At 33.6% G+C, this 23,588-nt stretch overlaps 2 protein-coding genes across 2 annotated transcripts; both read right to left on the reverse strand.

Moving 5' to 3' along the window:
• Positions 1-1,980: 1,980 nt before the first annotated feature.
• Positions 1,981-6,853, reverse strand: LOC109677161 (olfactory receptor 5D13-like). Its single transcript, XM_074068586.1, has 2 exons — positions 6,825-6,853; positions 1,981-2,923 (listed from the first exon to the last, which is right to left on the reverse strand). Exons 1-2 carry the CDS (start codon positions 6,851-6,853, stop codon positions 1,981-1,983), a joined length of 972 nt encoding a protein of 323 aa, XP_073924687.1.
• Positions 6,854-15,166: 8,313 nt separating this feature from the next.
• On the reverse strand, positions 15,167-18,693 carry LOC109677162 (olfactory receptor 5D18-like). Its single transcript, XM_074068590.1, has 2 exons — positions 18,665-18,693; positions 15,167-16,169 (listed from the first exon to the last, which is right to left on the reverse strand). The coding sequence occupies exons 1-2, from the start codon at positions 18,691-18,693 to the stop codon at positions 15,227-15,229; spliced, it is 972 nt and encodes a 323-aa protein (XP_073924691.1). The 3' UTR covers positions 15,167-15,226.
• Between the last annotated feature and the right edge of the window lie 4,895 nt (positions 18,694-23,588).

Raw genomic sequence — 23,588 nt, forward strand, 5'->3', positions numbered from 1 at the left:
TATTTGTTCAATAGAAATATAATCACTAAATGCTTTATTTAGTCAATATTATATGAAAATTGAGGTTGGGCATGAGTGGCTCATGCCTATAATCTTAGCTTTTTGGGAGGCTGAGATCAGGAGGACCAGAGTTCAAGGTTAGCCTGGGAACATAGTTCATGAGAAACCCTATTTCCAAAATAAACAGTGTCAAATGGACTGGAGGTGTGGCTCAAATGGTAGTGTGCTGGCTTTGCAAGTGTGAAAATCTCAGTCCCAACAGAAAATACATGAAAATAGATATTTTCACAACATTATCCAGATCTAATTTTTATTATTGTTACTGCACTATAAATCAAACAACAGAAAGTATGACCATATATGTATACATATGCATATGTATAGTTATTTACTATGAATACATGTGAAGTTTGAAAGAATAACATAGGAATTTATTCATAGGAAAAAATTAATACATAACAACTGCTTAATAAACCATTAGAGAAATAACATATATTATCTAAAATGCATTTAGGTTCACACTTAAAGCTACTAAAATTAAAAGTACAATTTAAGATTCAAAAATATCCATTATATTTGTGTAAGTAAGCTGCTCATTCAAAAGATAAAATAATATACTGCTTTAAAAGTTTTCACCTACTCATTGGTGCCTGAGTTTTATTATCCATTAAAAGAGAATGAATTATATTACCAAATTGTTACTTAAAATCATCAAAAATAGATATGTGAGAGTTTATTTTTTATTCTAGTAGTTTTATTAAATATAACTAAACCATGATGCATGTTGAAACTTTTAAAATATTTTTGTTAATTTTGTTTTACTTTTTAACTGTTGTACATTGATAGTTCAAGTTCAGTAATTTTGTTTAAAGGAACATCTTTATTAAATTATGTCCACAAACACTTTTAAAAAATCTCAAAATGAACATTTTATTATAAGCCATCCCTGATTAATCAAAAAATTTTAAAATTTATAAAACAACAAAATTAACAAGATTATTCAGCATGATTGACTGGGATTAATCACAAGTAATACAAGAATGGTTCAACAAATGCAAAACAGTTAACATGATGCATCTCATTAACAGCATGAAGGACAAATACCATGTGACCAGTTCAAGTGATGCAGAAAAGGCATCTGAAAAAAATTCAATATTCAATATTGAAAAAATAGGGTATAAAATGAATGTACTATGAAATAATAAAGATCATGTATGATAAACCAACAGCTAATATTTTGAATGAGAAGAAGCTGAAAAAACTCTGTCTCTGTGATCAGGAATAAAGCAAAAATATCCTGTTTCACCACTTTTATTCAATAGTAATGAAATCTCACCATAATATTTCTTAAAAATGCAGGTGAAATTTCAATAACAATTTACTGAAGCACAACAACGTTATCAGAAATAGAGCAATCAGAACATACTTACAAAATGCATCATTTTTATTTGCATCTGTATAAAGAAAAACATAATTTTTATTAAAAAGCATAAATTAATTATGCTAAATTCTAGTCTTTATATGGGAGATTTACATGTCTTTATGCTTGTTTGCTTATAAACATTCCAATGTCAAAATGGACAATGTAGAATTAAATGTATTTTTTGATATTAAGTATTTTATACTGAATAGTTCTCAGCATACTTATTTCAACTTATAAGGTAAGTGCCATTCTCAGTACCATTATTCAGATCATGTAAAAAACCCCACAATTTAGAAGACATAATTTGCACTGAGTATTTTCACAGGCAACTTCATCTTAAAGTACATGAGCACAAAAACCTTTATATTAATATATCTGAATCAGATTTAATTTATATGATCTGAGCTTTCATTTCTACTAATATTTAAATTTTTTAAATACTAGAATTTACAGATATTGGAATGCTAAGTAGAGGGACAATAAATATTCTTATTGTGATTTTTTTTTATTGAACTGGAGCACCAGTACTCCAAAATAAGTAAATAATGCTTTTAGAATTACATTTTGTGACATAATAATTGGGTATTGAATATCTTCTTAACAGTCTCCTTCACATCTTTGTTCCTAAGGCTATAGATCAATGGATTAAGCATGGGTACGACCACTGTGTAAAAGACAGAGGCTACTTTGAACATCAGCCATGAACTTTTGGTGGTAGGAACACAGTAGAGAAAAAGAATAGTACTATGGAAAATAGTAATGGCAGTTAGATGGGAAGCACATGTAGAGAATGCTTTGTAGCACCCACCAGTTGAAAGGTTTTTCATGACTGTGACAAAAATGAAAAGATAGGAGGTCAGAACAATCATCATGCTAGATATTTCATTGAATGTGGCAAAGACTAAAATGATCTTCTGACTAATGTAGGGGTCTGAGCTAGACACAGCAACAATAGCAGCATGCTCACAGACAAAGTTATTTATGAGCTTTGTTCCACAAAAGTATAAGGTCAACAAAAAGTGTATAAATATGAAAGAACAAATTATACCCCAAAAGTATGATACAGCTACCAACAAAGAACACAGCTTCTGAGACATTACAACCACGTAGAAGAGAGGGTTACAAACAGCCACAAATCGGTCATAGGCCATCACTGCCAACATGAAGGTTTCTGTCACTACAAATACACATGCAAAGAAGAATTGCATGATGCAACTTGTGAAGGAGAGGGTTCGATCTTCCACAATCAAGTTTTCTAACAGTTTTGGAGTTACTACAGTAGAGTAACAGAAATCCACAAAGGACAAGTGACTAAGGAAAAAGTACATGGGGATGTGGAGCTTGGGATTGACCCTGATCACAGCAATCATGCCCAAGTTCCCCAGCACGGTGACTGTGTAGATGGACAGGAACACCAGGAACAGGGGCACCTGGAAGTCTGGATATTCTGAGAAGCCCACAAGGATGAAGGTGACTCCAGCAGCCTGATTTTGTTTGATCCTATGGACAAAATAGAAATGTTGACCTAGAGAGGTGAGAACCTGTATTTTTAATAAAGAAAAAGGAAAAAAGAGGTATTGCTGAAAATATCAGGTTACCATTTCTATATTATTTCAACAGTTAGTATATAGTTCAATAGCTTTTATATAAGGAATAATAATTGTGTGACTTAAATTATTGAAAACAAGATAAAGACAGGAAGATGAAAAAGTAGAATATACCCTGTTGTGTTTCAAATAATAATGAGACAGCTTTGAAATCCAACCTTACGCTGAGGCACTGGACTGGAGTTAACCACTTTTAGAACACTATTATATATTGCTAAATCACTATCAATGTTAATGATGAGTCTTTACTCTAGGAACCCCTTTTAATTTTATTTTCTATTTTAGATGATCTAAGGGCTAAGGTGTCAGGGGCTATGATGATTTTGCTCCCTAATTAGTAGCTTTTACACATTTTCCTTGTGACCTATATTCCTTCAGTGAAGAACAATCAGCTAACACTACTCTCAGGCCAAACAAGCCATTTTTAACACCCCACCAACACTTTGTGGAAGCTATGCAGCAACCATAGCTGCGTACTGTCAAAGTATAACTCTGCACCTATAGGCACTGTTCCAGCCATGACTTTCCCAAGCAACTTTCACCAGACTTTTTGCCATAAGAATTCTTGAGAAACTCTAGATGTTCCTTCAGCTATTTCTATAGAGGAAGCTTTTACTTTGTGACCCAGTAGAAAACTTATGATTGGTATAAATTCAGTTCTTCATTTGCATGAAGGACTTTGGTGACTGGTGCAAGTGAGCTCCTCCACGTGCAGGAGGCAGTGTGCTATGATTGGTGAGAACATGGTCCTTCATTTTCATGAATGACTACTTTTAGTGATGGAGTCATCCTTTGCAAACCCCATATCTGGTTATATAAGAAGGCTGCTCAGCTTTACTTTGCAAGCCAGCCTTGATAAACCCTCTGGTACTGCTCCCTGTTACTGTAACATTAGGCCCATTAAAAGCTTCCTCCCCAGTGATCTTTTCTCCTATTTTTGATCTTTATCATTGGTAGAGTGGTTTGAGCTGGTAACACAATGAAAATATGGCAGAAGCAGTGGGAGAACTATGGAACCATGAAAATTGACAGTAAAAGTGATAGCAGCAGAGGAAGCAGAAGCCACCTCAATGGTTGAAGCAGTAGTAAGAGTGGCAGAAGCAATGAGAGGGCAGTTGAAGATTTACAGACAGTGGTCACAGCAGATACAACATGGAGAGAGGCAATGGAGAAAATGAAGGCTGTGAATAGCTGAAGATGAGAAACTTTGGCCCTAGGTTGCTGGAATAGATCCAGAGAGTTGCTAAGCTTTAAAATCCAAAGGACTCAGTCACCCTAGTCTCAAAAACTGTGGCACTTGTCATAATCAATTACTGGGACTCCTGAAGATCCAGTCCCAAGAGCTGTAACACTTTAACTGCAGCATTGAGATCCCAGCACTTAAGTCTGCACAAACACAGTTAACACGAATGTGCTGCCTGTTGCCTCTTACTGTTGGCTGCAGCCACTCCCTGCTCCTGGTAGCCGATGATTACAATAGCTGTCACATGCCCGGGCCATTGGTGGTTAGACCCCAGAGCAGTAAGCCTGCATCCTGAGTAGCTATAGCCATAAGTTTCTGGCTTCTGAAGACTGGAGCAATAAGAATTTGTCGCTCAGGTCTTGGAGCTATGTGCTCCTGGATCTGCCAGTTCAGACCCTATAAGTTAGGTACTCAAGGGCCAGGAAATGTCACTGCTAAAATGCCACTTCTCTTCATCTACCCATGATTCTTTCCTGGGTGTAGCAAAAAAAAAAAAAAAAAAGCCCAGACATCTGACTGGTATCTGTAAGACGCACTACTATCAGAGACATCTGGATTCCTGAGAATTTTAACCATTTGTATGAATCTGAAATTAATGAAAATAATCCAGTGGGAGGAAATGCATAGTATAAATTCCTATAGTTTCTTCACCATTTTTTTTCTCAAAGTTAGGAGACCATTGAAAAATTTTAAATGTTAACTTACTTTTAAAGTGCTAAATTTAATGTTTTATTGGTATTTTATGTGCCTTTTCTATGCCTTTTTACTTCTAATAAGTTAACATTTTAACACATTCTAGAACTGTACTGTGATAATACACTAAACATTTTCACTCATACTGAACTTATTTTGAAAATATTGAACTATTTTCTTTAATAGTTTATTATGTTACTTATTAAAATGTAAGTGCAGAAAATATGTGCCTGCAGAAAAATATGTGCCTGCAGTGATAAAATAGGTAAAGCAATAAGGAATGAAAAGTTCTCTATTTTCTAATGAGGTAAGTTTCAAAAGAAAGATAATTGACAACCAATAGCAACTACAAAAACATTAACAATGCAAATACATTTTAACCCATTGCAAAAACTGTGTTCTGCTATATTGAATCAAGTTTAAAGTTTTACCAAAGACAAGAATAGAGAATATCTGAAAAGAGAATCATCTCAAACAGGACACCAAAATATACCTGGACATCACTAGTAATTACCTCAATAATAAAATGAAAAAGTTAACAATATAAAATTTAGACCCTGTGCAGTAGAAACTTTTACAATGAGTTTAAAGAATATAAATCATAATATGACACACAGTAGATAATGCAGCACTACATTTGTTTGAATATGAGCAGTTGATGTGGTTTAAAAAATATTATGTCCTTACAAAAATCATTCTCAGCCTTGTACAGCTAGCAACAGGTGAACACATATAGAAATGCAATGTAGAAAATTAATCTACTGATCCTGCATGAGAGGATTTCATTTGGCACTTAGTGAAAGACTATCACTCTATCCATTTCTTCATCATGCTTTCTCTGGTTCCCAAAGGTAAAGATAACTTTGAAAAAGATCAACAATGGAGCAATTCTTCTGTGGCAATAATATCAAAAGTCTTAGCATTACAATGTTAGATTATGGCCATATTTCCTAGTTATGTTCCTATTACTGTAAACTACTCTAAGGCAGAAGGGATGACACATGTAGGTAATCCCAGTACATGGAAGGGTGAACAAGGAGGATTGTGAGTTCAATGACACATGGGATACATAACAGACTCCCTCAAAAGGCCAAGAAAAAATTAGGAAATTGAATATTATATGTAACATTGTGAAATTATTCCCCATAATCATTTAAACCTGACAATAGGGACTTTAGGGATTCCCTTATGTTTTATTAATGGAAACAAAAAATCTATATCATCTGCCTGGCTTTTCAAAAAGCTGTCCAGGTCTAGATATTCAATCACAGGTTCTCTAACACATTCTTCTCTAATCCTAGAAGATTTTTAAACCTTCTAGGCAGCACATGCTCATCTTCATAAAGTTTATTTTCCTATACTACTAATGATATTAGAAATTTTGTTTAGGGCTGGAGATGCAGCTCAAGTGAGAGACAGCCTGTCCAGCAAGCATGAGCCCCTCAGTTCAAGTCCCTATACCATGAAAAAAAGAATGCTATATTGTACCACCTTCTATGATAAGCATTACTCATTACTCCTTTACTTTGCAAAGCAAACAGTGAAGTTTATAATCACAATTATTAAAAACTTCGTTTTATCATTTACAGATAGGGTCATTACTTTTACTTACCTCAGAGATTATAGGAAATTTGAAGATTTTCTCCCTCTATTTGCTAAGATATTGTTTCATTGATTATACACAGTGAATATAAAATAAAATGAAATCATGATGTAACATTATGTATTCTTTCTTGGTGACACTAACTGCATTTTGGAGGTTTTGGTTGTTGCAAATCTGTTATTACCTTGCAAAGGTTACTAGAACTCAACACTTTCATGCTGGAATGAAATAACAAAATCAATGAAATCAACTCACCTAAATGCAGAGGCATCTGAGTGTTGCATTACTGAAAATTTCTTTGCAAAAGATTAATGCAAAAATGTTTCTGTGGATTGTTTAATTAATAGAAATAGCCCTGAAACATTAAAGTGTATAGTTGGTTGGACATTTCATATGATATGCTTTTCCTATTGAGAAAACTTAGGAGACACAACACAAACAATTACATCTAAAAATGAGATACTGGTGCTAAACTATATAACTAATACATATCCTCATGTCTCTGGGGACCTGGAAACTAGAGAATATTACTGAACTACTGCCAGACAGCAATTAGATGTAACACTGTCCCATGGGATATTTTGTTTTTACACCAGTTTTCTAAAGTCTTGGAGCATTTTAATTATCAACTTTACTTATTAATCATAATGAAAAATGTATATTGACTTTACACAGATACAAAATACAAAAAGGAAAACAATAGGTATTAAAAATAGTCCATATATATATATATATACATACATATAATTAATTTGTGTTAAACTTATTTATTACATATGCATATTAGTATATTTCTAAATATATATTTGCCTAAATAGTAAGTTGCTTATTCACTATTACTATATTAATTATGAACGTATTATAAATTTTATTTCTGTTTACCACCCTTAGTTTTCTTTTTTTTATTATTATTCATTTATTCACATGTGTACATTGTTTGGGTCATTTCTCCCCCCTACTCCCCACCCCCTCCCTCTCCCTCCTCCCCCCTCACTTCTAGGCAGAACCTGTTCTGCGCTTTTCTCCAGTTCCTTTGTGGAGTAGAAATAAAAAAGACATAGCGTTTTTGCTAGTTGAGATAAGGACAGCTATACAGAGAGATTCTTAGCATTGGTTTCATGTACAAATGTGTTACAATCCAGGTTGATTCATCTCTAACTAATCTTTACAATGGTTCCTGATCCTCTTCTCATGTTGATCTCTGTAGCTTTAAGGTTTCTGTATTAGCTCCTCTGGAGTGGAGACATCAAATGCTTTCATGTTTTGGGCTTTCTACCTATCCCCATACCTTACGTATGTGTTCCCTGCTTGTCATGTGACCCAAGTCCAACAACATTGCTGTATCTTCCTTAGATCTAAAGACCGCATATGAGGGAGACGTGATTTTTGGTCTTCTGAGCCTTACTAAGCTTGCTCAGAATGATGTTCTCCAGTTCCATCCATTTACTTGCAAATGATAAGACTTCATTCTTCTTCATGGCTGAGTAAAATTCCATTGTGTATAAACACCACATTTTCTTCATCCATTCGTCAGTAGTGGGGCATCTTGGTTGTTCCATAACTTGGCTATTGTGAATAGCGCTGCAATAAACACGGGTGTGCAGGTACCTTTGGAGTAACCTGTGTAGCATTCCTTTGGGTATATCCCCAGGAGTGGGATTGCTGTATCATATGGCAGATCTATGTTTAGATTTTTAAAAGCCGCCAAATTTTTTTCCATAGTGATTGCAACAGCTTGTGTTCCCACCAGCAGTGTACGAAGGTTCCTTTTTCCCCATATCCTTGCCAACATATGTTGTTGGTAGTGTTTTTGATGATGGCTATTCCTACAGGGGTGAGGAAGAATCTAAAACCAGCCTTAGTTTTCTTAATAGAAAACAATTTCTGTTGGCCTTTCAAATATGCTAAGGTATCTCACATAATTATATATACTATTGGATGTGAAAAATACCAGATTATACACTTAATAAACCTATTTATGGAAAATGGTAGCTTATAGAAAGGATGATGCAGTTATGTATTTCAGTAACTCCATTAAGTCTTTAAAGATACACATGACAGCTAGGGGTACAATTCATGGGAAAAGCTCTGGTCTAGCTTGCTTGGGGCTGTGGTTTCAATTTCCAGCACCACAAGACATGAAAAGTATAAAATATATAAAAGATACGCCTAAGAAATACCAGAGTCTTGAAGACTCTAATTCTCTCTAGTGCAGTTTAAAATGCATTTGGACAGGTCTACTCCCTCTGGTGACACAGGGATCATGTTTATCTCACCTTGTGGATCATCATCTTCATGTTACATCTTGTGGTATCTTTCATAACTGAGGTCCAGGGAAACATGAACTGATTCTGAAAATATATTTTGAGAAAGCTCACCTCTTTTCAACTATTTTATTTCTTTATTTTTATTGTGTTGGGTGAGGGTACAGTGTATCATTTATAAAAGTTCCTATAAGGTACCAAATTATCATACTTGAATTGGATGATGTCCCCATATGGCAGCTAGGAGAATCAAAAGGAAGAGAGACAATTATTACTCTAAGAAATATACCCAAGGAATTGCACAGAAAAAGCAGTATGGATCTATGTTCAGCACAAATATTGACCTACATTTTTCTTTTTGCTTGCAGTGTATTTTTTAGGGCTTAGTATCAGTATAATGCAAGCCTCACAAAATCAGTATCAAAGTTTACCGTCTTCTTTCATTTTTGAAATATTTTAAGATTTACTGTTAAGGTTTCTTTAATGTTTGGGGCAAATTACCAGTGAAGCCATTTGGTCTTATATTTTCTTCGATGGGAAGTTTTGGTTAATAAAACAATCTCCTTTTTAGTTTTGAACTGATAATACTTTCTGTTTCTTTAGATTTTGATCATGATTTTCTCTTTCTTTATTATTTGATTGTGTTTCTATGAATTTGTCCATTTGTTGTAGGTAATACAATTTGTGTTCATATAATTGTTCACAGCAGTCACTTAGACACTTCTTCATTTCTGTGGCATCTGTTCCAATGCATCCTCTCATTTCAAATTTCATATGATTTGGCCAATTTTCTTTACCTTTTCAAAAAAGCAGTTCTGAGTTTCATTCATTTTTATATTATTTTCTGTTCTCCAACTTATTTACTTGTGCTGAATTCTTATTTCCTTCCTGGTACTAAATTAGTGTTTCACATACCTTTTGATGGATTATAAAACTCTGAAAATTGTTCATTTAACATAGAATAATTACAGATATTTGTAAGACATAGCATGGTATTTTAAAACATACAAACAAACTGTTATGATCAGATCAGAGTAAATGGTATAGTTATCAATTCACAAATTAATCACTTCAATGAGAACATTCAAAATACCCATTACAAGAACATATCAGTTCTTGTCAACCATTCTATTGCCATGTAGAAAATTATAGTTACTCATTCTATGAAATCCATTCACGATTAATTACTCACCTTCTCTCAACCCCATGCTTCCAAGTGCTCATAAGCACTATTGTACTCTATATTTCTATGACATTAAATTTTATAACTTGTGTGTATAAGTGAGAACTCACAGCATTTTTCTCTGTGCATGACATTTCATTTCACAAAATGTCCTCTAGTTCCCTCCACGTTAACACAAATGACATTCTCTTTTTATGGTTGAATAATATTGAACGTGCACACAAACCATGTTTTATTTGTCTGTTCATTAGTTGGTTGGCAATTAGGTTCATTCCTTATCTTGGCTATTGTGAATAGTGTTGCAACAAACACAGGAGTAAAGATACGTCTCAGCATACTGATTATCTTTCCTTACGATAGGACCAAGTAATAGGAATTCTATGTCATATGTAATTTCAATTTCTAGGTTTTTCTTAAAACCGTCATATTATTTTCCACACTGGCTATACTAATTTATATTCCCACCAACAATATATGAAGGTTCTCCTTTCTTAACCTTTGCCAGCATTTGTTTCTTTGTTTTGTTTTGCCTTTTGATATTGCAACAAACCAGAAGTGAAGCAAAAGCCCAGGCTAAAGTAGAAGGCATTTATTTCATGTCTTATAAGGAATTATAATGGCAGGAGACACAGGGCCTAGTACCTCTAAAATAAATTCTGAAAGAGAAAGGAAGAGAGCTGAATCATAGTGGCATAAACCTCCACCGTGCAATTTGTTTTGCATTAATCATGATAGAAGGAGGCAAATGGTGAGTTTATAGGTTCAAAATTCCTTAGATGATCACTGTTTATCAATTGCAGATGTTTTCAGAATAATCAAAGTTTCTGCATATTTAGTTCCTTTGAATTGGTCTGGTGTAAAAATCTTCATACTCTACTCTCCCAGTGGCTTCTTGGTTATATACTGGGTTATATATGCTTTGAAACAAAATGCAGTGATTTGGTGATCTTAATTTACAGATAATGGCCAGTTTAATTGTAGTAAATGAATATCTTACAGCAGTTCTGATTTGCATTTCACTAATGAATAGTAATATTGTGCAACTAAGATTCATCTTCTAGATGTGGAGATATTAACAAAGAAGCCTCCCTGCAGGAAATAACTTCAAGAAGACACTGGCTCCAAGACATAGATTAATAAAGGTGACTCTTCCTAAAAACTAACAAAAGGACATTTATGTAAGGATTATTCTCTACTACTACCATATTTTGGGCATTAGGACTTATCCTTTAATACCCAGCATATTAACTGAAATGCATATAGAACAATAGCTACAAAACCTGAACCAACTTAACAGGCACAGATCATACTCTCTGCATACTTCCTTCCCCCACCCCACCTCTAGAACAAAATTTAGAAAGCTTTCTTTTAAGAAACATCCTAGACTCTCCTATGTGTGTATTCTCTATGTGATGGATCTGTGTCCCTGCCTGGATATTAACTGTGTGTACATGTATTATAGTTCTCAATGCATAAATGCTTGAGCCTTCTAGAAAATTAGTGAACTGAAGAATAGGGTTGAGGAATTTCTCAAATTTGCTACTTGTCTTAGAAGCAAAAGCAGACTTTGGCATCGTGTGCTCAAACCTCAGTGTTTTCTCAACTCCAGAGATGTAGTGAATAAAATTGGTAACAGGTACTCAAGCAATTTATGTTTTGCACATGACTGCTTGTAGTAGCACTAGTCACAAAAGCAAAAGAAGTAGAAACAACCCAAAAATCCATCAGTGAATAAATGGAAAAAATAAATGTGGTATGCACATATATGTAATATTATTAAACCACAGAAAGGAATAAAATGCAGATACATGCTACAATGTGGATGAAGCTGAAGATGTTATAAGACAGAAGTCAGAAACAAAATGTCACATGTTGCATTTTCCATTCATAAGAAAATATACAAATGAGTAAATTCATGCAGAAAGAAAGCACACTGGTGATTATTATGACTTCAGGGAAAGAATAATGGGGAAAAAGGACTTAATGAGTGAAACTTTCTTTTTTCAGGTGACAAAAATTGCTTGGAATTAGGCAGAGGTGTTAGTTGCACAGCAGTTAATGTATTAATGGCACTGAGTTTTTCACATGAAAACTACTTTATTTTATGCTGCACAATGTTCATTTAATAAAACAGAAACCAGGTGTCAAAATGTAATTGAGTCTCTTATTTTTTTAATCATTGACTTTTTGTCTGCTCTAATTGATTCAAATTCTTATAAGGAGAAGATGCTGTTGTGTCTTTAGCTGAAATTCCCAAACTGAAGTTTTAAGGCTGTGTTGAAGCACAAACTGGTTGTGCTTCATTACCCAAAAGACAAGGAAGTATGAGCTGTCCCTTTTACAATTCTATTCCTTCTCTTCCTAGTTTGCTGTGCATATTAATCACGAATAATTTCAACAGGTGTCATTTTATTTTCATATATGAGTACAAAATACTTCTACCATATTTGCCCTCTTTCACCTTTGCCATAAGCCTTAAGCTCTTCCTCTCTCATTGGTACCCATCCCCAGACAGGACCTGCTTAACCTTCCTGGCCTTTATTTCTTAAAAGAGACATTTTTGTTAGTTTATGGCGTTATAATGGGGTTTTTTTGTGACATTTCCATATATAAGTACATTATACCCTGAATTGGTTCATCCCCTCCATTATTCTTTCTCCTACCCCATTCTCCTTCTTGTGATTTCATACTTGTACTTAAACTTTCAATTACCCTTTATTCTTCTCTTTAAAATGCAACTGTTTTTGTCAACAAATATTTCTTCAAACTGAGTGAACTATGTATCTAGGCAACAATAGATAGCATAGAATGCTGTTATAGAAGCCCCACAATTTCTTTCTCTTCTTCCCATGAAATATCTTTTTTACTTCTCTTTTATCGGCATTTTCTAGGATGGTAAATAAAGGATAATTCTATGGATGGTAAAATAGAGGTAAATGGAAAGATAATTCTGCAGTAAAAATGTCACAAACCTCCAAATACTCATATCACAAGGCAACTACTCAACATTTGCAAGTTCCCTGATGTCTGGTTAATTATGAAGAGTGATGTCAAATTTTACATTTACACAATGTGGTAAATACACAAAGCATAATAATCCACCACTAACTGACTATTGATTCTTCATATTCTCCCTTTAATCTTGTGAATATCTTCACCAACAGCTTTGTCACAGACCTTTAGAAACAAAACAAAATCTGTACTTATTCAAACCATCAATAATTGAAAGCAGAAACACCCCATAATTCATACATAGAAATGAACAGCCCATCTCCATTATCTTATAGAGTCCACATGGAAATCATTTATTTCGAATATACACACATCATACTTCATCATCTTCATCATTTAAAATGAGTATATGTAAGTTTGAATTTTAAATTTGAAATCCTTGGAGAATTTCCACATCATATATGTGTAATTGAATATCTATTCATTAACTTTTTTCAAAATAAAGAACCTATTTTAAAGGAGTACAGTTATCTAGATATTTGTATGGTTTTATCTTCTCCTGCAAGACAGGAAACTAATTACAGTTCAAAATTATATTTTACTATGTATCTATCATCTATATTTAAATAAAGATTACAGTTTTCAATATAGGTTTTACAAAATGAAACAAATATTATTTATTTTAAAATATGCTCACATTTTTTACTTTTAAAGTGATTTTATTTAAATTTATATGGTACTTGACAGAACATTTGTAGTGTGATTGAGAGGCAATTGATAGACTAATGAATGTTAACACATTATGTAATCCTGTAGTTATATAACAAGGTTTGCTGAAATATTGCAATGTATTGCTAAATAATTGGATAAATATGTTAGATTACATAAATTGTTAAATTTTCCTGAGAACATTACAATTTTTCATTTGGAAATAATAAGGCTACATTTCAGGAGAAACCAGGACTATAGTTTAAAGTTGCAGTTGGATTACAACCAATTTACATACAAATTTACCAATATTACTCTTTAGCATGAAACATCAACCATGATCGGTAAGAGCCAATAGCAAAGATTAGTCATTTAGTTAACCTAATCAAATGTCCCATTAATCAATGGAAAACTTCTTTCAGACTAAGATGATTATGTTCATCTGGTATATGGAAAGACATTTTCTTATTAACTAAAAGCTAACTTATTAACTTAAGCATATTAAATACTGAGTGCAATTCTTCTTTTGTTTTTCAGTCTATACACTTTGCCATATAAATTTTCAGTTCTACAAAGTTCAGATAAACTTCCTTAATTATTTATTTGGGGCTCATAGGTGTGGTTTTCATTGGATAATAAAATGTTAACAAACAAGACACAGACATGGAGGCTTGATCTAGGTTTTATTTTTGTATCACATTGTGATACAAACATTGTCTCTAGAAGAAAGTGCTCTACCCAGCCTAAGGCTTCAAAGAGGATCATGAGCCCACAAACCAAGCTGCCCCAACATTATACAGACCTACAGAAGGGAGATGAGTTCGCCATTAGACCTGATAGATCATGGCGACATAAATGCTCTGACTAATATGAACAGGACTGCTTAGTCAATTAAAAATATTATCTAATGTGATACATTACATTTTTATCTTGTTATACATGAATAATTAACATATATGAACAAGGTTGACATGAATGAAAAATTCAAACTTAGAACTTTCTGAAGAGTGAGGATACTTTTATTTTTAGGTGTTTTATATATAGTAATCAAGTAAAATTTATACTAACACAAATATTACAACAAAATAATATTATAAACTTTGTGGGGCAGAGATATGCTTGATGCACTGATAATGAACTAGTGCTTCCTATGTGAGATTAAATAAATATTTAAAATTTTGTGTTTGAGTGTTAAACAGGTTTTGGATTGTTCTATTAAATTTAATGTATCTCCACCATTGTAATTTATAAATTATCAAAATAACTCTATAAGCCTATACTGAAAGAATAAAAAATTTAACTCAGCAGCCAAATATTACCATGTGCTAAGTCAGAAATCTTTACAGACTGAATTCTGATTAGAGGCTTAATATAAATACAAAATTTCTTTATTGCTTATTGCTGTGTTGCTTATTCACTGTTCTTCAAGTTAAACAGCTGTTGAACAATAATTGCTTTAAAATGAACATTTATTTAAAGTGGAATTTTTAAATTATTTTTTCATTTATTAATTTTAAATTGTGGGCGATTCTGCTCAATACTTATAAGCGTTATGATATGTGACAATGGAATTTGTTTTTTATTAACTTCCAGACTGTCTCTTTCACATCTTTGTTCCTCAAGCTATAGATCAGGGGGTTCAACATGGGAATGACCACTGTATAGAAGACAGAGGCAACTTTGACCATGAGCCATGAGCTCTTGGTGGTTGGAACACAGTAGAGGAACAGGATTGTGCCATGGAAAATGGTAATGGCAGTCAAGTGGGAAGCACATGTAGAGAAGACTTTATGACGCCCCCCAGGTGAAGGCATCTTCATGATTGTGGTAAAAATGAAACCATAGGAAGTAAGAATGGTCATCAGACTGCTAATTTCATTAAACGTAGCAGAGACTAAAATGATCATCTGGCTAATGTAGGTGTCAGAGCAAGACACAGCAACAATAGCAGCATGCTCACAGACAAAATTATTTATGACATTATTTCCTTGGAAGGGCAATTTCACTAAAAAGCAAGTAAGTGTCAGGGAGCAGAATAATCCCCAACAGTATGATGTACCCACTAACAAGGAACAAAGTTTCTGTGACATTGCAACTGTGTAGTGAAGAGGCTTACAAACAGCCACAAATCGGTCATAGGCCATCACCGCCAACATGAAGGTTTCTGTCACTACAAATACACATGCAAAGAAGAATTGCATGATGCAGCTTGTGAAGGAGAGGGTTCGATCTTCTACAATCAAGTTTTCTAATAGTTTCGGAGTTACTACAGTAGAGTAACAGAAATCCACAAAGGACAAGTGACTAAGGAAAAAGTACATGGGGGTGTGGAGTTTGGGATTGACCCTGATGACGGCAATCATGCCCAAATTCCCCAGCACGCTGACTGTGTAGATGGACAGGAACACCAGGAAGAGGGGCACCTGGAGGTCTGGATATTCAGAAAAGCCCACAAGGATGAAGGTGACTTCAGAAGTCTGGTTGTTTTGATTCCTAGGAAAAAATAAGGATGTTGACTCAGAGAAGTAATTGAACAAGACAGAAAAGAATGAAATGTTCAGAGGCTTAGTGCTTTTTCAAAAAGGGTGATATTGAAAATAGTTTCACAGTTACATGAATTCACGAACACAAATTTACTAATGTCACAGTGGTGAAGCCAGTAAGAAATTTTTAACAATAGAATAATAAAAAAAACAAGCTGAGAGGGGAAGAACAAAAATGCACTTGACACTAGGTGTATTTAAATACTTAAACTCTGTATCATCAGAGAAAACTGACTACATGGAAAGGGATAGTCTAGGTTTTATATGAATCTCTGTGTTCAAAAGGCTTAATCTTGCAGGAAATACTTATCATAGGTTTTGACAATTTCTTTCCTGCCTCAGCTGTTTAACTGTGAGAACTTAGAGCACAAATCAGAAAATTAATGACTCAGTAAAAAGACCAGTTTAGCTTTCTTACTGTTTTTTCTTGAACTATTTCAGAATTTCAGTTTCTAGCTATATTCATACATAAAGTGACACATTTTTTCCACATATTCTAGATCTCTCTTATAAAAAAATCCATTATTTTTGAAAATTATAAATTTTATTATCTCTTCTTGGTATACTGCAATTCAGGTATTTGTTTGGATCATTTGGTTTTGAAACAAAATTAATACAATATTTTCTGACCGTGTTTTAGGTTGTAAAACTTCTTTCCACATCACCTTTAAGTGGTCCATTTAGTCTACCTCAAAAGCTCTACAGAGGAGACATCACTTTTAGAGGAATTACAGTTTTTTTTTTTTTTTGGGAGTTTATGCATCAATTTCATTCCAATAGTCACATAGTCTTTTCAATGTTCTATTTTCCTGGTTTCTTAATTCCTTCCAACAAAATTTTCTCTACTTGACTCATTTTCCATAAGCAGGCTAATATCATTAACCATATTATAGTATAAATTCTGAAAAATATCAGTCTTATATAACATAACACCAACTTACCATTTTTATCATTTATAATTTTATCAGTCTTATCCACAGTAAAATTAAATTTACAAGGGCAAAAATAGAACACTAGGACATAGTAGGTATTCAGTAGTATTTATTGAATAAGTGAATATTTGAATATTTAAGGTAATAAACTCTAGACCTATAATATACATGCATTGGGGTAAAAGATAATAATAACAAAGAATTTATTAAATCAGTACCACACAGTGAACTCACAATTCACTGAGTCACATCTTGAGTTCTACAAATTAAGCAGCTCTATTGAAATTGCTTGGGACCTAAGCTACCAAAGTTAATATAAAATGAGAATAGTGACAGGAAAAATGACGCACTGGATTATTTCTTTATGTCCCTTGTTCTTACAAAATGTCTACACTATCTTTTCATATAATTTGATCCATTTATTTTCAGAACCATATTATGATTGGTTGCTGAAACTTTAACTAGGACTCCACACAAAGAGAAAACCATTCGACATACACTACTTTAAGAATTATGTTCCTTATGAGCTAAAATTAAATGTTCCATAATTTTCACTGAGTCCTTACAACTCTATTCTCCACGACAATGTGTAACACTCATTGTTTTATGTATGTGAACATGTCATTAACATATCCCTGCAATTTTTCCTTTTCAAGTGCTCTTTTGTATTCCATTGATTTGATACCTGTAATTTGATCTGAATTATATATAACTGAATATACTTTTTAATTTAACACAAAATTTTTTTAGTCCAGATTCTATAGTGACACTCACTTTTCCAATTTTGTATTCTTGCTCTAATCTACTCCAACAAATTCTGAAGAGTGCAAAATTGAAATGGAATTCACAGTCATGGAAGACAAAAATGTTTTCTAATATAGATTCATCTAATTCTTACCTTCTCATCTTTTCCACACTTGTAGCACTTACAACCTTCCTGTTTTCTGCATTTACCCTAGGGGACTGAGGGTTAAAGTTCACCATCTCCCATCTATACTCACTAAGTGTCACTCATGTTCCACTGGCTTATGGCTCAAGGTTCCTTGCATCTACATTTTTTGCTTCCTTTTTTTGTGATATTCATCCTAGTTTTCTCATTATATATTTGCTAAGTACACAGCAGTATAGTAAGCATTTTAGAAATTATAAAATTATAAAATGCAAGCCTTATCTTCAAATTTTGTTTCTTCTGAGAATTTATCTAATAAATAATACATGTGATTGTAAATTACATTATAAATATCTGTGCATTATTAAAACTAAAGTTTATGTTCACAAAAAGGAAAATATTATGATCAAGAAAAGAAAAGTAGTTCCTGGTAATGTAGTCCAGTTGATAGTAACAAATACAGTTAAAGAAATGAAAACAAATATTGCTACCTAGCAGAGGTATGTTCTTATCAGAGCAGTTAGACAATACTCTGTATCTTCCCATGAGCTTCCCTCTGCAAAGATTATGGGAGCACATTATTTCCTTTCTAATGAGAAAAAAGTAAGGATAGAATCAACTCACCTCAGAACAGAAGAATTTGCCTTATTCATTTACTGAAGCTTCTTTACAAAGATTAATAGAGTCTCAGAAGACTAGTTATGGGAATTCAAAATCTTCTCTTTTTTGCTAATATAACAGCAAGTGTGAAGAAAAAAAACAGGAATCCACCTATATTTCAATGATTACTTAAGGAAAATAACTTCCCCAGCAAACTTCCCCCAAATAAACTCAGCAATAACAAACAGAAAGAAAGAGAGCAAAAGCTGAATTCTAGCATCAAACTGTCACATATATATGCCATGAAGACCTCAGGGATGGTAGCCCTAGAGAACTTCATTGAGGAATTGCCGAAGAGGCCACAAATTGAGCAATTAGATGAAACAGAGCTCCGTGTGATATTTTGTTTTCATGAAATTTTTTTGTTTCATTCATGTAATTTTTTCTAAAGACTGTCAGAAAGTTGCATAGTTAACATTAATTCAATGATCTTATTTTCAACCTGCTTATGAGAAAATACAATTTAGATTTAAATACATGTTTATATACATAAACACAAAAAGAAAAATCGAGTCTTGGAATGCAATCTGGATAAAACTTCTCTTAATTTTTATTGTATTTCTGCTCTTGCACTCCTATGTGGGTCTATATACATCAGCATGTACCTGGACACAAAGCTTATGCAACAAGTATTATCTTATTATTCCATTCAAATGTAACATTGTAACAATTGTAAAAATCAGTTGCATTTTGTATTGCTTCAATCAATAACCTGAAAGCGACATTACAAAAATAATTTATTTATAACAACATCAAAAAAGAATAAAATAAGAAGAAATTTAAGCAAACATATGAAAGAATGGTACACTGAAAATATAAATTGTTGCTAACAGAGATTAAGGATGAAATAAATAGATAAAAAGTCATTTCATGTTCACAGATTAGAGGGCTTGATATTTTAAGACATCATTATTATCCAATATTATAAATACTGATATCCTAACTAATAAAATGTCATGAAACCAAATGAAAATGAATAAATGCAAAGAAAGAAAAATGGAGGAAGGAAGGAAGGAAGAAAGGGAGGGAGGGAGAAAGGAAGAAAGGAAGGAAAAAATTGTCAGGATATATGTCATATTGGTTCCTGGAATAATACTGGTGGGGATATAAATTGTCAATGTGCTATGGAAAAATGTCTCTTGTTTCATCAAATAATTAAATATAGAAGTAGCATATGACCCAGGAATTCCACTTTCTGTACATAACAAATAAGTCGAAAGCATAGGCTCAAACAGATGTATGTACATAAATTTCCTTAGCAGCATTACACCAAATAACCACCAAGTAAAAACAACCAAAATGTCCATCAACAGATGCACATCGCTCAACTTGGATGAACCATGAAAGCATTAGGCTAAATGAAATAAGACAGATTCAGAAGGCAAATATTGCATGTTTCCAAAAGTATGGGGTCTTTGTAAGAGTCAAGTTCTTAGAGACAGAAAGTCAAATACTGAAAGTCAAATACTGGGACTGAGGCAGGGGCAGAAATGAGGCATTATTGTTTAAATTGTATTGACTTCCAATCTGGGATGTTGGAAAATTTCTGCAAATAGTGGTTACAGTATGTGAATTGACTTTTTGCCAGTAAGTTATTCAATTAAAATATTTAACTGAATTAAGGGCCTGTTGCAGCGTGCCTATGATCCCACCCACTTGGAAGGAGTTTCGGAGGATCAAAATTCAAGGCCAGCCTGGACAAAAAGTTAGCAAGATCTTGTCTCAGCTAGTTAGCTATGTGTGGTGATGCATGCATAAAATTTCAGCTAGTGGGAGCCATAGGTATGAAGATCATGGTCTCAGGTCAGCCCTAGGTAAACACATGAGACTTTTATATGAAAAATAGCTAAAGCAAACAACACCTGGGATATGGCTGAAGTGGTAGAGTTCCTGCCTAGCAAGTGTGAAGAATTGAGTTAAAACTTCAGCACCATCCTGACTAAAAAATTTTAAAAAATTTAAAAACACCAAGTAATGAGAAAAACAATAAAATGGGTAAATAAGCTTTAACAGATTTAAAATATGTAGATGGCCAATAATCACTAAAATAAACTCAGAATTAGTGATCAACAGTGGAATTCAAATTAAAATTCTAAGAAAATACCACTATTTACCTGGCATAAATGACTAAATTTTTAAGTCTAACTAGACCAAATTCTGACAAAGATGTAAAACAGGCATAATATATACCTGATAAGAGGGTAAACAAGTTAAACAAGTTTATACAACTGTCAAGACTGTTGAAGTCTTAAAAGTCTGTGTATAATTTATACATGAGTTTTCTCAATTTTAAAAACAAATGAATTTAGTATTCCTGGATTTAATTGAAAAACTTAATGTATGAAGGCAGATTGACTATGGGAGACCCCTTTTACCATTTCAATGGTGAAATTATGTCTGCAGTACTGGTACCTAAATATCAGTTGAAATAAAACCCTTTTAAAATTCCTAATGTTTGAAATCAAGGTTTAAAGGAAGCATTAATTTTGTATTTTTTTCTTTTTTTTTATGGTTGTGCAGGGTGGGAGTACATTGTGTCATTTATAAAAGTTCTTATAATGTATCAAATATATCATACTTGAATTCACCATGCCTCTCACTATTCTCATTTACCTCCCTCCCACCCCATTTTTGGACTAGTTTCAACAGGTCTCATTTTTCCATTTACATACATGTGTACACAGTATTTGCATTATATTCACCCTCCTATACCCTTTCCCCACCTCCTCCCCCCGTCACTATACCAATTCCTCAGGCAGGACTGCTCTACCCTCCTGTTCTCTGATTTTGTAATAGAAAAAAAAATGACATTTTGTTTGTTTAAAATAGCTGACCAGGAAGTTTCCTTGTGGCACTTCTATGCATATAATAAAGACTTTGACACAGGTTACTCCAGAGGCACCTGCACACCCATGTTTATTGCAGCACTATTCACAATAGCCAAATTATGGAAACAGCCAAGATGCCCCACTACTGACAAATGGATCAAGAAAATGTGGTATCTATACACAATGGAATTTTATGCAGCCATGAAGAAGAATGAAATGTTATCATTCACTGGTAAGTGGATGGAATTGGAGAACATCATTCTGAGTGAGGTTAGCTTGGCCCAAAGACCAAAAATCATATGTTCTCCCTCATATGCGGACATAGAGCAAGGGCAAACACAACAAAGGGATTGGACTTTGATCACAAGATAAAAGCAAGAGCACACAAGGGAGATATGAGAATAGGTAAGACACTTAAAAAATTAGCTAGCATTTGTTGCCCTCAACGCAAAGAAACTAAAGCAGATACCTTAAAAGCAACTGAGGCCAATAGGAGAAGGGGACCAGGAACTAGAGAAAAGGTTAGATCAACAAGAATTAACCTAGAAGGTAACATACACGCACAGGAAATCAATGTGAGTCAATGCCCTGTGTAGCTATCCTTATCTCAACCAGCAAAAACCCTTGTTCCTTCCTATTATTGCTTATACTCTCTCTACAACAAAATTAGAAATAAGGGCAAAATAGTTTCTGCTGAGTATTGGGGGGGGAGAGAGAGGGAAGAGGCAGGGTGGGTGATAAGGGTGGGTGTGAGGGGAGTGGGGAGAAATGACACAAGCATTGTATGCAAGTATGAATAATATAATTAATTAATTAATTCTTGAAAAAATAATAATATGTATTATTGCTCAAATTGGTTCATCTCCTCTATTCTCCTTTCTGCCATGGCCCCTTTCTTACAGTAGTTTCAACAGGTTAAAAAATCATATATTCATTCTTGTATAGGGAGTACATCAACTATATTCACCTTCTTAAATTCCTTCTTTTACCCTCCCCTTCTTATATGTGACCTCCACTTAGCATGACCTGTTTTTCATAATATTGCAATATTTGTATTAGGTCTATATTCCACATCTGAGAGAAAACATGTGGCCTTCTGAACTTGGCAAACTTTACTTGTTGATGGTTTCCAGTTCCATCTATTTGCCTGTAAATGATGTGATTTCATTCTTCTTGTGGCTGAATAAAATTCCATTGCATATAAATACCACATTTTCTCAATTTATTCATCAGTACTGAAGAATTTTAGCTATATCCATACCTTAGCTATTGTGAGTAATATTGCAATAACATGGGTGTGCAGGTGCCTTAACTGTAACCTGACTTATATTCCTTAGGGTAGATCCTTAGGAGTGGAATTGCTGGATTATTTGGCAGAGCTATTTTTAATTTTTTGAGACTTCATACTGTTTTTCATAGTGAATGTACTAATTTATATTTACACTAACAGTGTATGAGGGTTCCTTTTCCCTAACATCTATTCCAACATTTGTCCTGTTTGTGTTCTTGATGATAGCCACACTAACAGGAGTGAGGTGGAACTTTTATGTGGCTTGATTTGCATTTTCTTTATGGCCAGGGATGTTGAGCATTTCTTCATGTGTTTTTTAGCCATTTGTACTTCTTCCTTTGAAAAAGCTCCGTTCGGGTTATTTGCCCATTTCGTCATTGGGTGATCAATTTTTTTTGAGTTTTATTTTTTGAGCTCTCTGTATATTCTGGTTATGAATCCCTTATCAGATGTATAGCTGGCAAAGATTTTCTCCCATTCTGGGGTGGCCTCTTCAATTTAGAGAACATTTCTTTTGTTGTGTAGAAGCTCTTTAATTTCACATAGACCCATTTCTCAATCCTTTTTCTTTGTTGCTGAGTCATTTGAGTTGTATTGAGGAAGTCATTGCCTATGCATATTGATTCCAGAGGTTTTCCTGACCTTTCCTACACTAGCTTCAAAGTTTTAGGTCTTTTATTAGGGTCCTTAATCCACACAGAGTTGATATTTGTACATGGTGAAAGACATGGATCTAGTTTCAGTTTTCTGCATGCAGATACCCAGTTTT

Source organism: Castor canadensis, chromosome 1 (assembly GCF_047511655.1).
Source record: "Castor canadensis chromosome 1, mCasCan1.hap1v2, whole genome shotgun sequence".
NCBI classification, from domain to species: Eukaryota; Metazoa; Chordata; class Mammalia; order Rodentia; family Castoridae; genus Castor; species Castor canadensis.